The sequence below is a fragment of the Heterodontus francisci genome, chromosome 18, assembly GCF_036365525.1.
Source record: "Heterodontus francisci isolate sHetFra1 chromosome 18, sHetFra1.hap1, whole genome shotgun sequence".
NCBI lineage: Eukaryota > Metazoa > Chordata > Chondrichthyes > Heterodontiformes > Heterodontidae > Heterodontus > Heterodontus francisci.
Window position 1 is genome coordinate 4711912 of NC_090388.1, and position 14885 is coordinate 4726796.

At 44.2% G+C, this 14885-nt stretch overlaps 1 protein-coding gene across 9 annotated transcripts in view; it reads left to right on the forward strand.

Moving 5' to 3' along the window:
- Positions 1-14885, forward strand: part of LOC137379388 (uncharacterized) — a 145300-nt gene that overhangs the window by 39647 nt on the left and 90768 nt on the right. For 8 of the 9 annotated variants that reach the window (XR_010976805.1, XR_010976803.1, XR_010976807.1 and 5 more), the window contains exons 3-6: positions 1672-1855; positions 6956-7351; positions 8788-9159; positions 12640-12798. Coding sequence is in view for 4 of the 9 variants with exons in the window: in XM_068050135.1 (XP_067906236.1) it covers positions 1672-1855; positions 6956-7351; positions 8788-9159; positions 12640-12798 (1111 nt within the window). In the remaining 5 variants the exon portion in view is untranslated. The remainder of the gene's footprint in view (positions 1-1671; positions 1856-6955; positions 7352-8787; positions 9160-12639; positions 12799-14885) is intronic. The other variant, XM_068050136.1, reaches the window with a different exon arrangement.

Genomic DNA, 14885 nt, shown 5'->3' on the forward strand with positions numbered 1-14885 from the left:
CCTCTTTGACCAAGCTTCTGGTCACTTGTCCTAATATATCTTTATGTGGCTCCGTGCCAACATTTGTTTGGTAACACTACTGTAAAGTATGTTAAATGAGCTATGTAACTGAAAATTGTTGTTGTTGATTGCCAATTTACTATTTGGCTGAGCCAATCCATGCTGACTGACCATCCACCCTGTTGAAAACAAATGCACAAATGCACAAAATCCAATTAGTGATGTGTGAAGTATATGGCAGTCAGAAAAATTGTGTGACACAATTTGTATCCATTACATTATGTTCCTGTTCATCTCCTGTCAACAAAACTTCACTTCCTGTTGTCACAGTTTTTTCAAATGCTTTTGCAGCGGCAATATCTATTTTTATGTCCATATTTCGTCTGAGTCAGAAGGTTGTGGTTTCAAACTCCACTCCAGACACTTGAGCACATAATCCAAGCAGATACTTCCAGAGCAGTACTGAGGGAGTGCTGCACTGTCAGAGGGTCAGTACTGAGGGAGTGCTGCACTGTCAGAGGGTCAGTACTGAGGGAGTGCTACACTGTTAGAGGGTCAGTACTGAGGGAGTGCTGCACTATCAGAGGGTCAGGACTGAGGGAGTGCTACACTGTTAGAGGGTCAGTACTGAGGGAATGCTGCACTGTCGGAGGGGCAGTAGTGAGGGAGTGCTGCATTGACAGAGGGTCAGGACTGAGGGAGTGCTGCACTGTCAGAGGGTCAGTACTGAGGGAGTGCTGCACTGTCAGAGGGTCAGTACTGAGGGAGTGCTGCACTGTTGGATTGTCAGTACTGAGGGAGTGCTGCATGTCAGAAGGTCAGTACTGAGGGAGTGCTGCACTGTCAGAGGGGCAGTAGTGAGGGAGTGCTGCACTGTCAGAGGGGCAGTAGTGAGGGAATGCTGCACTGTCAGAGAGGCCATCTTTAAGCTGTGACATTAAACTGACGTCTCATCTGCCCTCTCAGGTGGACTTAAAAGATCCATGGCACTATTTCAAAGAAGAGCAGGGGAGTTACTCCTGGTGTCTGGGCAGTATTTATCCCTCAACCAACATCAATAAAACAGATTAGCTGGTCATTTATTTAACTGCTGTTTGTGGATCTTGCTGTGTACAAATTGCCTGCCATGTTTCCTACATTTCAACAGTGACTACACTTCAAAAAGGTAGTTCAATTGGTTATAATGCACCTCAGGATGTGAAAGACACAATATAAATGCAAGTTCTTTCATTCTTTGTATATGATGTACTTTGGAATGTTTCTTAGAGATGTGATTAAGGGCTTTATAAATGCAAATTTTTTTCTTTGTCATTCTCACTTCAATGTTCACTTGGACTTTGATTGTCCGACACAATTTAACACAAATATTAATCGTTAGTCCTGAGGAGATACTCAAAATTGTTAAGTGATTACAGTTTCTGCATTGCCTTTTTAAAAAAAAAACTAAAGTCAATTTTTTCCCACTCTATTAATAATGAGCAACCTTCTGTTTATGAAAGGCAACTACAATCACTGATGAGCTCCTTACAGTTTCACAATATATTCCCCATCTGACAATAGACTTCATTGTTTTATGAGCGGCGTGGATTATGTCGGTTGATATGTGGTAGATCTGTACCTGAATTGGCATTGAAATCTATTTGTTGTTGTTGCTGCTACTGTCTGTGCTAGCCGACCCTTCAGCCAGATTCGACCAGGCCTTCGCTACCATGTCCCAGATTTATTGCTCACATGAACACTTCATCTGGCGCTCTGCGGTCACCATGGGACCTCAACTCCAGGCCCCGAACTCTCCAGGCGGGACTTTCGAGCATGAAACTGTGTGCTTCCCCCAGGGACACCTGGAAAACTGCAGGTAATCCGAGGTTTGGCATCAACACACACCTATTAATAATTTCTGAAAGGCGCTCAGACAATGCAGACAACACAAACAAAGATTAATCACACACCTTATGTGAAAGCTCAGGCCTTTCAGGATACAACACAACCTAAAGTCAAACATGTACCTATCAGTCGCATAACCAACCTCACATTAGGACACTAAAGGTGTTCAAAATTATGAAGGGCTTTGATACAACAACAATAACTTTGCATTTATATTGCACCTTTAATGTTGTAAAACATCCCAAGGTTTCTCATGGGATTGTTATCAAACAAAATTTCACATTAAGCCACACAAGGAGATATTTGGACAGGTGACCAAAGACTTAGTCAAAGAGGTAGGTATTAAGAAGTATAGTAAAGGAGAAAAGAGAGGCAGAGAGGTTTAGGGAGGGAATTCCAGAGTTTAGGGCCCAGGCAGGGGCAGCCACAGCCACCAATGATGGAGCAGCTGTAGATAGGGAGAAACTGTTTTCACTGGCAGGAGTGTCAGTAGTCAGAGGACACAATTTTAAATAAGTGACGAAAAAGCCAGGTGGGAAATGGGGGCGAAATGTTTTTGTGCAACGCGTTGTTGTGATCTGGAACGCGCTGCCTGAAAGGGCGGTGGAAGCAGATTCAATAGTAACTTTCAAAAGGGAATCGGAGAAATACGTGCAGGGGGAGCATCTGCAGGGCTGTGGAGAAAGAGCAGTGAAATGGGACCAATTGGATAGCTCTTTGAAGATCTAGCACAAGCACAATGGGCTGAATGGCCTCTTCCTGTGCTGTAAGATTCTATGATTACATCATAAAGCAATGACAATAAAGTGAATCCTACTTATTTAAACTGGTAAACCAGCATCTGCATGATGGGAATCTTGCTCAAACAATGAACTGGATGAATATTCTTCCTGGTGAATGATTGCATTGGTGAAACTTGTTGCTGCAATCTCCAGTGGAATGCATGGGCATTTTATCAGCTGGCACTCATTATAGCTGGTACCTGGCATTGTGTGAACATTAATGCAGTCTTAAACTAATTACTTGCCATATGGTAGCTGGTGTAGTGACGTCCGTGGCCAAAGAATAGGGCTGGTTAATTTCTTTGGGTAGTTTACTTAGTTACGACTCTCTTGACACATGCCATTCAAGCCCTCACAGAATAACAGATGGGACAAGGGTGGGAATTGTACAGGATCCTTGCATAAATCTGCACCGTGCACCATCTCTTTATCCTTCAAATGACTCTGGTCACATGGTGTGTGGAAATAACAAGCAGGGATTGTGTGGGGAGGATTTCTTGATTCTTTCATAAAAGGCTGAGCACAATTTCGACCACTGTGGTGTTTATTTATCAAAAAGATCAGGGCTTTTGTTGAAAGGAGGGGTGGGGGTTGGGGTGGGAGTGGGGGAGGGAGGGTATTGAGCCTTCTCAAAGCAGCGAAGCTTAGATCATTGTTTTTGAGAAGTTGTTGAGGTGACTGGGAAGGATGGCTGGGGTTATGGGGCGGGGGAACGTCATAAAATACCCTTTTCCTTCCTACATTGTCATAGAAATCGGAATTAACCCTTGCAAGAGCTACACAAAGTCAGCACCAGTGAGTAATAACTGCAGCATCTGGCTCCATTCGATCTGTTGCTTTGGCTGGTGTATGACTATAATTAATGTCCCTAAAGTCTTGTTAGGCAGTCAGATTAGATTTTGTGCTGGAATGGGATTTTTTTTTTGTCTTGCAAAGGCACCCCTGTTCTGTTTTCAATTCAAAACATCTGGTCAGTGTGTCTTGGAGATGACCTTCACCCCAGACCCTTGTGTTACTTCTCGAAGACCCCTTCATTGTGTCCTTCCAACAATGCCCGTCGTTAACAGAGCCCAGCATGCCAATATGCCAGCAACCACCAACCCCCCCAACCCATTAGAATAGAAGACCATTTCTGGTTGGATGCCAGGAAATGTCATGCAGCATTGATATTAATGACGTGAGAAATGAATGAAAGAAGGGCGGGTTTCTGCCCAACCACTGTGCAATGCATAGAATTCACTCTGACCCAGTTTCCCCCCTGTATTTAAACAGTGTCACTACAGCCACGGGCAACATATTGCAAAAGAGAATTGCTTCCTTCACATCATTTGCTTGATGATTTTGCATTTGGCCGAGTGGCAATACATCATTCTGTTAGCTGCAGGAGCCTTCAGAATGGCCGACTATCCAATTCTGAAACAATGGTCACAATGCAGACGAATTGATCATAAAGAAAATGTTCAAAGAAGCATTACACATGTCGGAAGACATTGCACACACTGCAAATTGGGAAAATGTAATAGCATCTCTATATTAAATCTTTGAACCACATAGAAGTTCTCTTGTCTCTGCTTGGTGTATTCTCTAAGAAAATCCTTGAAACCAGTGCAGAAGAATTGTTTTTTTTGTAATATAATTGCACCGAGAGAAAGGGGCAAACAATAAACAATCCGGCATGCATAAAATCTCTTCTGAACTTCTAATGAAGCTTTAATTCAGTTCTATTAAAGTTATGGTGCTAGAAATTCAGGAGTGCCCATGTTCAAGGTCCTTGCACCAAATGGTGAAGTTCAAGGAATCCCAGACGCTAAGCCTCATTGACCCAGAAATGAGTTATAGAATCCCACATTCCATACGATGAGGGATTGGGGGGGGGGGTGGTGGGTGGAGTAACCCCAACACCCAGCATTTCTGAGGATCTTGCTGGATGTCACCTCAGAATTCTGAGCTGGAGCTCCAGTCTCTACCTGCCGGGATAGTCTGGAGTGAGGTTCAAACCCTGAACTTTCTGAACTCTAAATATGACAGACATTCGGGCTGCTGCTAGTTTCCTGGCCATCATTTTGAGGACCTTAGGAGGCTGCGTTGTGCCTGAAACATGGGACTCATTGTGGACCAATTACTAGGCCTCAAGGTTTGAAACCTGCTCAGCTCTCTCTCTCTCTCTCTCTCAGACGAACAGAGTTTTGTTGTACATCTGGTTCCTTGAGCAAGTAAAATAATATTTGATATCCCGTTCATCGAGAATCTTTGACTCCAGGGGGCATTGGCACCAACTCTACAAGCCACTTTGCATTGTAAATTCGACTCTCTTTATCATTAATCAAATGGTGATAAACATTAATTACTCTGGCCTGACTAAATTTATAGCTTTAAGCTTAACAAAAGGCTTTGCTTGTTGAATAACTCCTTACTCCATTAAACTACCTACAACTTTTGAATAGAATTCCTCCAACTAGCCATCTCAAAGCTTCGCAAAGTTATTTGTTTTCATATCTTCCCTTGGAAATCTCTCCACCTTAAAACCTTTAAAATTTGAACTAAGTTTTTGGTCACCTTTCCTAATGGCTTCTTTGGCTTATAACATTCCTGTGAAGCTCCTTGGGATGTTTCACAATGTTAAAGGCACTCCATAAATGCACATTGTTAGTAGCATATACTGTGAACAGTGGAAGGATTCACAGGCTACACAGGATCTGACAGGCTGCAAAGTGATTGCTCCTTCCATCTTTCTCCCAGTCGATAGATGGGTTCGTCCTATTCAGGGGGGAGGTTTTATGGGCTCCCACAACCCAAACAATGCGGATCACCCACCAGATGCAAGTATCCTGCTGGATATCAACCTAGAATGCCAAGCCAGAGCCTTGGTCTCCACTCAGTAGGACTGTCTGGAGTTGGGGGCACAGTGGGCAGTGGGGGGGGGGGGGGGGGGGGGGGTCGGGGGCGGGGTGAGAATCTAGGATCTTCTGACTCAGAGGTGAAAGCCGATCACTGAGCTAAAGACTCATCATGCCCAACCTGGAATTGATTTTTTTTTAAATTCTTTCATGGGATGTGGGCATCACTGGCAAGGCCAGCATTTGTTGCCCATCCCTAACTGCCCTTGACAAATGAGTGACTTGCCAGGCCATTTTAGAGGGCAGTTAAGAGTCAACCACATTGCTGTGGGTCTGGAGTCACATATAGGCCAGACCAGGCATTAGTGAACTAGCTTTCAATTCCAGATTTTAAAAAATGTATTCATTGAATTTAAATTCCACCAGCTGCTGTGGTGAGATTTGAACCCATGTCCCCAGGGCATTAGCCTGGGCCTCTGGATTACTAGCTCAGTGACATTGCCACTACACCACCAGCTCTGCTGCTGGTAAGTTTAGTCTGAGCAAGGGAACTGTACCACTGCAATAAACAGCAATACAACATTCAAAGTTTCACATTGAATTAAACAATGTGAAAAGTGATTGAAAAAACCTGTGCTCAAGGACTTCAAATGGAACTGTTGCCAGACCGGGATCTAATGTAGGTTAGTGAGCACAGTGGGTGATAGGTGAATTTGACATGGTGTTAGCTGGGACTTGGGAAGCAGAGTTTCAGATCCAGATATTACAAAGACATGGAGCAAGAATGGGAGAAGTTCAAATATTTGTGGACTTGACAGGGTCTGCTATTGATCGGAGAGCCTGTAAAGCAAAGTTTTAGTTTGTAGTGATGAATTCAATGCAGTCTTCCCATTCCAACTTTGTGTTTCTGTAAATATTGGGATCCAAAACTCTGCTGCCTGTGTCCGAGCTGACACCAAGTCCTGTTCTTCCATCATCCTCTGTGCTCGCTGAACGACATTGGGTCAACGTCCAGCAATGCTTTGATTTTAAAATTCTCTTCCTTGTGCCCTTCATAGTTTCACCTGTCCCTATCTCTAACCTCCTCCAACCCCGCAACCCTCCAAAATCTCTGCGTTCCTCCAATTTTGGCCTCCCACACAACCCTAATTTTAATCACTCCATCAAAGTTCTAAGCTATGGAATTCTCTCCCTAACCCTCTCTGCCTCTCTATACTCCTTTAAGATGCCTTAAAACCTACCTCTTTGACCAAGCTTTTGGCCACTTGTCCTAATATCTTCTTACGTGTTTCAGTGTCAAATTGTGTTTGATAATTGCTTCTGTGAAGTGCCTTGGGACATTTTGCCACATTAGAGGTGCTATATAAATGTAAGTTGTTGTTATTATCTCATCTGTTTCTAGCTCCAAGCTCAGAGCAGTTTCATCAATGTGTTTTCATTTCCATCACCCAGTGTATCCCAGGCATCAGGTCACAGCCCGATCAATTTGTCACTCGTCTTTCAAACCCAACGTAAAGGCTTTGCCCAAATCACCTCCACCATGCGAGGCACCTCTAGTGGAAGATGAGGAAAAGCAGGAAGATATTCAGAGGGAGGCAGGACTTGGAGCTGCCGAGCAAAATCAAGCTGAAGAGCTGGAGTCAAACGGAGAGTGCGGAAGCTCTAGGGTGATTTGGGATGTTACAGGTCCGGATCACCCAGTGATGGATGAGGCGGACAGACTGAGAGAGAGCTTCAGTCCCCTTGTATCAGGAATGCCAGGCACTTTAATGCACTGCAGCAGGAACACTTTGAGTGTGTGTAGCCAGGGTACTGAGTTCAGCTTGGACAGAGACACCAATCAAACAGGTAAGGTCATTATTGGGGTCATCTCTCTTTACCTAAGTGTCGTGAGACTAGTTTGTTTTGCCGAGTGGATGTTAAGCTTCATACTGATTGACCTGAGATGATTTAGGAGGCTGTGAAGGTTAAGGATGGAATGCAATGTAGACCCTGAATTCCCACAGGGAGCTCCTGATCTACTGCCATAACATCAGCGGGAGATCAGCAGAACTCCTGGGGAGATTCCTGGGAAAACATTTACATTGATTTTTAAAAATTCTTTCAAGGGATGTGGGCGTCACTGGCCAGGCCAGCATTTATTGTCCATCTCTAATTACCCTTGAGGAGGTGGTGGTGAGCTGCCTTCTTGAACCGCTGCAGGCCATGTGGTGTAGGTACACCCACAGTGCTGTTAGGAAGGGAGTTCCAGGATTTTGACCCAGCGACCATGAAGGAACGGCGATATAGTTCCAAGTCAGGATGGTGTGTGACTTGGAGAGGAATTTGCAGGTGGTGGTGTTCCCATGCGTCTGCTGCCCTTGTCCTTCTAGTTGGTAGAGGTCACAATTTTGGAAGATGTTGTCGAAGGAGGCTGTGCGAGTTGCTGCAGTGTAACTTGTAGGTGGTACACACTGCTGCAACTGTGTGCTGGTGGCAGAGGGAGTGAACATTTAAGGTGATGAAAGGGGTGCCAATCAAGCGGGCTGCTTTGTCCTGGATGGTGTCGAGCTTCTTGCATGTTGTTGGAGCTGCACCCATCCAGGCAAGTGGAGAATATTGCATCACATTCCTGACTTGTGCCTTGTGGACAGGCATTGGGGAATCAGGAGGTGAGTTACCTGCTGCAGAATTCCCAGCCTCTGACCTGCTGTTGTAGCCACAGTATTTATATGGATGCTCCAGTTAAGTTGGTGGTTAATAGTAACCCTCAGTATGTTGATTCCCCACCAGGGTTTCACTGATCATCCATCGGAGAACCCCCGTGGAATTCTCAAGCGCTGGAGTATAAAGATAGAAAGATCCACACGAGGCACTTGAGGCCATAATCCAGGCCAACACTCCTAGTGCTAGTACTGAGTGAGTGCGGCACAATCAGAGGAGACATTAAATCATCTGCCCTCTCAGATGGATATAAAAGATCCCATGGCACTCTTTCAAAGAAGAGCAGGGGTGTTTTTCTCCTGGCCAATATTTATTCCTCAATCAACATTACCCAAACAGATTATCTGGTCATTATCACATTGTTTGTGGGATCTTGCTGTGCGTAAATTGGCTACCGTGTTTCCTACATTACAACAGTGGCTAAACTTCAAAAGTACTTCCTTGGCTGTAAACAGTGATTTGGGATGTCCTCAGGTGGTGAAAGGTGCTATAGAAATGCAAGTTCTTTCTTTTGGTCAATAGAAGCTCTGATTATTTTCTTTATCACACTCTTATCGTTTTTCTGTTTCTTTTCTGTCCAGTAGAAATGCAGGGAAGACTATCCAGCTGGGGAGGTGGCAGCAGCACTGATCTCTCCCAACTCCGCTGCTCCTCAATTTCCTGGAACAGCAGAGATTCCGAAGACTCTGAGCTGAACACAGGCAGCAGCAGTTTCCATTCCGACAGAAACCGCCTCCACAAAGGCTCTCTATTGGTGGCCAGCACTCTCTACCAGAGTATGGTGAACGCGGATCTCAGTGTGTCCAGCTGCCATAGAGCCAGTGACCCACTCCAAGTATCACCCTCTGCGGTGAAAGGCTCCCCAGCAGAGAGGACACCTTCGTTCGTAGAAATCTGGCCCAACCAAGTCCTCAAGCACTGGCCTGTACTCCCTCCTATCTCAACACAAAGAGGTTATTACATGTTCATTTCACTGTTCCCATATGGCTTGTTCACATTCTCCCTGTCTATATTTCAATGCTGGATCTTATCGACTGCTGTGAGGAATTATTTGGTTTGCATCTAAAAGTCAGTGGGATTCATTTGTAAATTGAGGTAGAAGGTCAGCTATAATCTTATTGAATGACAGAATGAAATGGCCTACTCCAGCTCCTATTTTGTATGTTCTTATTTCTGACTTTGCACGATAGAGTAATATGCTCACAGTCTCAGAATAACGGGATGGCCATTTAGGACTGAGATGAGGAAACATTTCTTCACTCAGAATCTTTGGAATTCTCTACCCCAGAGAGTTTTAGATGCTCAGTCGTTAAATATATTCAAGGCTGGGATCAATAGATTTTTGGAACCTAAGGGATTTGAGAGATATGGGGAGAGGGTGGGGAAGTGGAGTTGAGGTAGAAGTATAGCCATGACTTTATTGAATGGCTATTCCTATTAATTGCATCCTATTAAAAATTGAACAGTTAATAGCTTCAAATCCTGAACTGATTTCTTTTGAAATTTTGTTCTATTGCATTTTGGTTATTTCCGATTGATTCACAAATCTCAACAATTTTACCGCGCGAACAATGTCGGCAGATAGCGGGGTAAAGGGTATTTATTCAGAGTGGCAGAAGGTGGGAAGTGAGATCCCACAGGGATCAGCACTGGGATCATTGATGTTTATGATTCATATTAATAATTTAGACTTGGGAATCAAAAACTAAATTTCTAAATTTGTGGATGACACCAAATTCAAAGGGATTGTCAACACTGAGGAGGACTGCCACAAATTAAAAGGAGACATTGAAAAATGTGCAGAATGGGCATATAATTGGCAAATGAATTTCAACAGAAGTATGTGTGAGGTGTTGCATTTTGGTAAGAAAAATAAGGATGTCACATATTGCTTGGAAAATAAGAATCTGGGGTAAAGGAGCAGAGGGATCTGGGTGTACAAATACACAAATCACTAAAAGTTGTGACGCAGGTCAACAAGGCAGTTTAAAAAAAAACAAGGACTAAGGTTTATTTCTAGATGGATAACATTGAAAAGTAGAGAAGTTATGCTAAATTTATATTGAACCTTGGTTAGACCACATTTGGACTAGTGTGTGCAGATCCGGTTGCCATATTATAAAAAGGATATCGAGGCACTGGAGGGGTGCAGAAAGATTTGCAAGGATGATACCAGAACAGTGAGGTTAATTCTATCAGGGAATGATGAATAGGCTGGGTCTCTTTTCTCTTGAAAAGTTTCTTTCTCCATGGCCTTGCCCCCTCCCTATCTCTGTAACCTCCTTCAGCCCTACAACCCTCCGAAATCTCTGCACTTCTTCAATTCTGGACTCTTAAGCATTTCTGAATTTATTTGCTCCTGTATTGGCAGTCATGTCTTCAGCTGCCTGGGCCCTAAGCTCTGGAATTCCCTCCCTTAATCTTTCCTCCTTTCTAGCTCTCTCTCCTCTTTTCAGACACTCCTTAAAACCTACTTCTTTCCTGTCCTAATATTTCCTTATGTGGCTTCGTGTCAAATTTTTATTGATAACATTCCTGTGAAGAGCCTTAGGATGTTTTACTACATTAAAGGCGCTATATAAATGCAAGTTGTTGTTTTTGTACTCTATCAAAAGTCTTCAGAGTTTTTAATAGCTCTTGTATCCTAATGTAAGTGCTTGGTCATATTAGTGATAGACGTTTGACTTGAGGCTGTGTTGTACAGAATGTTGAGATTCTGTGTTTTAGCACAAGGACCTGACTCGTTTACTCTATTTGCGTTCACAGCATTGTCTATGCGTGTCAGAAATTAGTAACAGACATGTGTTGCTCCCTTCTCAGACTGCTCTGCCCCTGCTTCGCCTTTCAGATGGATAATTCCATTGTAGTTGTTACAATTTCCTTTCAGATCTGCACTCAAGGACTGAACAATTGCTATTTGACCCATTTTAACCCTTTTGAGCATCATCTTCAAAGTGCTACTGTCCTTGACAATGAAGGAGACCTTCCCATTGTCCATTTCTTCCATTGCTACTCTAGGGCCAAGTCAACTGGCTTTTTAAATGGCTAGAGGAGGAGACAAAGTGGTTTGCTGTTTCCAAATGACTTCACTTGAACTTCCCTTTCACTGTTTGCTGTGTTTAGAATAATGTATTCCTACCAATGATGGGAATCCTGACAGCCACAATATGCCTTGAAGTGTCCTGTCAAATAATTTCTTCTGTGATGATTGTTCCAGCCGCCAGTCCAACAAGACAGAGGCTGCTCAGAGAGTTTCCTCTAGGATCTTGTTCCACCGAGAGAAACGTCACAGAGCAATAAAGGCTGGAAATGAATCCAAGCCTAGACTCAGCGCACTAGCGTTGCCAACTCTGGTTGGATGTATTCCTGGAGATTTAATCACATGACCTCATGCTCCAAATGTGCTGTCCCCACTCTCCCCCATTGGTTGCCCAACATGCCCATCCTTCCCCATGGCCAACTTGAAAGCTAACAGAGTCTCAGTTACCTGTTTGACTAACAGTCAAGAATTATCCAAACAGCTTTTCCCCATTTCAACAGTTTGATAATTTACATATAAATATTAATGAAAGTCTTGAAAGAAACTGAATAAAAAAAGAAACATACTTTTTTAAAAATACCCCTATGAGTTTTTCTCTCAGCTGTCCCAGAGCAATGTCCAGGATATTCATACCTGGAGACTGCAAGACAATCCTGGAGGGTTGGCAGACCTAAACCTATGGGTAAAGAGGTCATCTTGAAATTGAGCTTCAGGCCTCATCTACACCTTCAGAGCGAGCTGCTCCTCCCAAAGGTCCCCCCATAGGTGGCTCATCTGAGAAGTGCCTCAAGATTTTTAATTATTCATTCATGGGATGTATGCATTGCTTGCAAGTCCAGCATTTGTTGCCCATCCCTAATTGCCCTTGAGAAGGTGGTGGTGAGCTGCCTTCTTGAATCACTGCAGTCCAAGTGGGGTAGGTACATCCACAGTGCTGTTAGGAAGGGAGTTACAAGATTTTGACCCAGCGACAGTGAAGGAACGGCGATATAGTTCCAAGTCAGGATGGTGTGTGGCTTGGAGGGGAACTTGCAGGTGGTGGTGTTCCCATGCATCTGGGGCCCTTGTCCTTCTAGATGATAGAGGTTGCGGATTTGGAAGGTGCTGTCAAAGGAGCTTTGGCGAGTTGCTGCAGTGCATCTTGTAGGTAGTACACACTGCTGCCACTGTACGTCGGTGGTGGAGGGAGTGAATGTTTGTGGATGGGGTGTCAATCAAGCGGGCTGCTTTGTCCTGGATGGTGTCGAGCATCCAGGTAAGTGGAGAGTATTCCATCACACTCCTGACTTGTTGAAAGGCTGTCAGCTGACTGTTTTTCAATTTGACCCATCACTTTGGCCAATAATTGGCATTTCTGAGACACTAACACACCTGCCTCTTATAATTTTCACAGGAGTCTCGGAAGCTTGGTCGTGTGGGAGCCCTGGCCAAACTGTACAGAGCTACAGTGGCCTCAGTGCATATGAGGAACTGGATGAGATTATCCCATGCACTGGCTCTTCCTTATCCCATCGCACTCTAGATGATACAACAGAAGAGGTGTCTGATTCAGGTTGTTGCTCATTTCAACATCTTCCAATATCTTTCCTGTCATTAAATATCATAAAATCTTTCATTCTAAGGGTGGACCTTGACTATTGGACAGTCGTCCGGCAATTCTGATCTTTATAAATAGACATCAAGGACAAGAGCCAGAAAGTTATGCTAGACCCTCTAGAGAGCAGGTTCGGCCCAAGCTGAAGTATTGTGTCCAATTCTGGACACCACATTTTAGGAAGGATGTGAAGGCTTTGGAGAGAGTACAGAAAAGATTTGCTGGAATGGTGTCAGTGAAGAGGCAGCGAGATTGGAGAAGCTGGGCTTTCTCCTTAGGGCAGAGAAGGAGATTTGATCGTGGTGTTCAAAATCACAAAGAGTTCAAATAGAGCAAATAAGGAGAAACTGTTTCCAATGGCTGACAGGTTGATAACCAGAGGGCACAAATTTGAGGTGATTGGCAAAAGAACCAGAGGCGACAGGAGGAAAAACGATTTTATGCAACAAATGGTTAGGATTTGGAATGCACTGCCTTGTGGCAGATGCAGATTCAATAGTAGCCTTCAAAAGGGAACTGGATAAATATTTGAAGGGAAAAAATGCAGGGATATGGGGAAAGAGCAGGGGAGTGGGACTAACTGGATTGCTCTTTGAAAGAGCCAGCATAGACTTGATGAGCTGAATGGCCTCCTGGTCCAATTTCAGGGCTGGGCCTCATTAGCACTGAGTTTGAGACTGTGGTGGGAATAAGCAAGTCGTGATGTTGGGCCAGAGGAAGGTAGATGTGTGGGAGGTTGGAGAGGGCGGGGGGAATGGGAGGCGAGCAACAGGGACCCAGGACAGTTTCCTGGAGCTCAGAATAGGGTAGGACCAACAAGGGATCGGTGCTGGGACCGTTGCTATTTGTAGTGTACATTAATGATTTAGACATGAATATAGGAGGTATGATCAGAAAGTGCGCAGATGACACGAAAACTGGTGGTGTCATAAATAGTGAGGAGGAAAGCCTTAGATTACAGGATGATATAGATGGGCTGTTAAGATGGGCAGAGCAGTGGCAAATTGAATTTAATCCTGAGAAGTGTGAGGTGATGCATTTTGGGAGGACTAACAAGGTAAGGGAATATACAATGGATGATAGGACCTAGGAAGTACAGAGGGAATAAAAACAAGAAATGCTGGAACCACTCAGCAGGTCTAGCAGCATCTGTGGAAAGAGAAGCAGAGTTAACGTTTCGGGTCAGTGATCCTTCTTCGGAACTGACATATATTAGAAATGTCACAGGTTATAAGCAAGTGAGGTGGGGGTGGGGCAAGAGATAACAAAGGAGAAGGTGCAGATTGGACAAGGTCACATAGCTGACCAAAAGGTCATGGAGCAAAGGCAAACAATATGTTAATGGTGTGTTGAAAGACAAAGCATTAGTACAGATAAGGTGTTAACGGACTGAATATTGAACAACAGCAGGTGCAAACATGAAAAAAAACAGTGGGTAAGCAAATTGAACAAACTAAGATGAAATGAAATAAATGCAAAAAAAAAGAAAAAAATAACTAAAAATGAAAGTAAAATGGGGGCTGTCATGCTCTGAAATTATTAAACTCAATGTTCAGTCCGGCAGGCTGTAGTGTGCCTAATCAGTAGATGAGATGCTGTTCCTCGAGCTTGCGTTGATGTTCACTGGAACACTGCAGCAATCCCAGGACAGAGATGTGAACATGAGAGCAGGGGGGAGTGTTGAAATGGCAAGCAACCGGAAGCTCAGGGTCCTGCTTGCGGACTGAGCGGAGATGTTCTGCAAAGCGGTCACCCAGTCTGCGCTTGGTCTCCCCAGTAGAGGAGACCACATTGTGAGTAGCGAATACAGTATACTACATTGAAAGAAGTACAAGTAAATCGCTGCTTCACCTGAAAGGAGTGTTTGGGGCCTGGGATAGTGAGGACAGAGGAGGTAAATGGGCAGGTATTACACCTCCTGCGATTGCAGGGTAAGGTGCCATGGGACTGGGACAAGGTGGTGGGGGTAATGGAGAAGTGGACCAGGGTGTCGCGGAGGGAACGATCTCTTCGGAATGCTGACAGGGGAAGGGAGGGGAAGATGT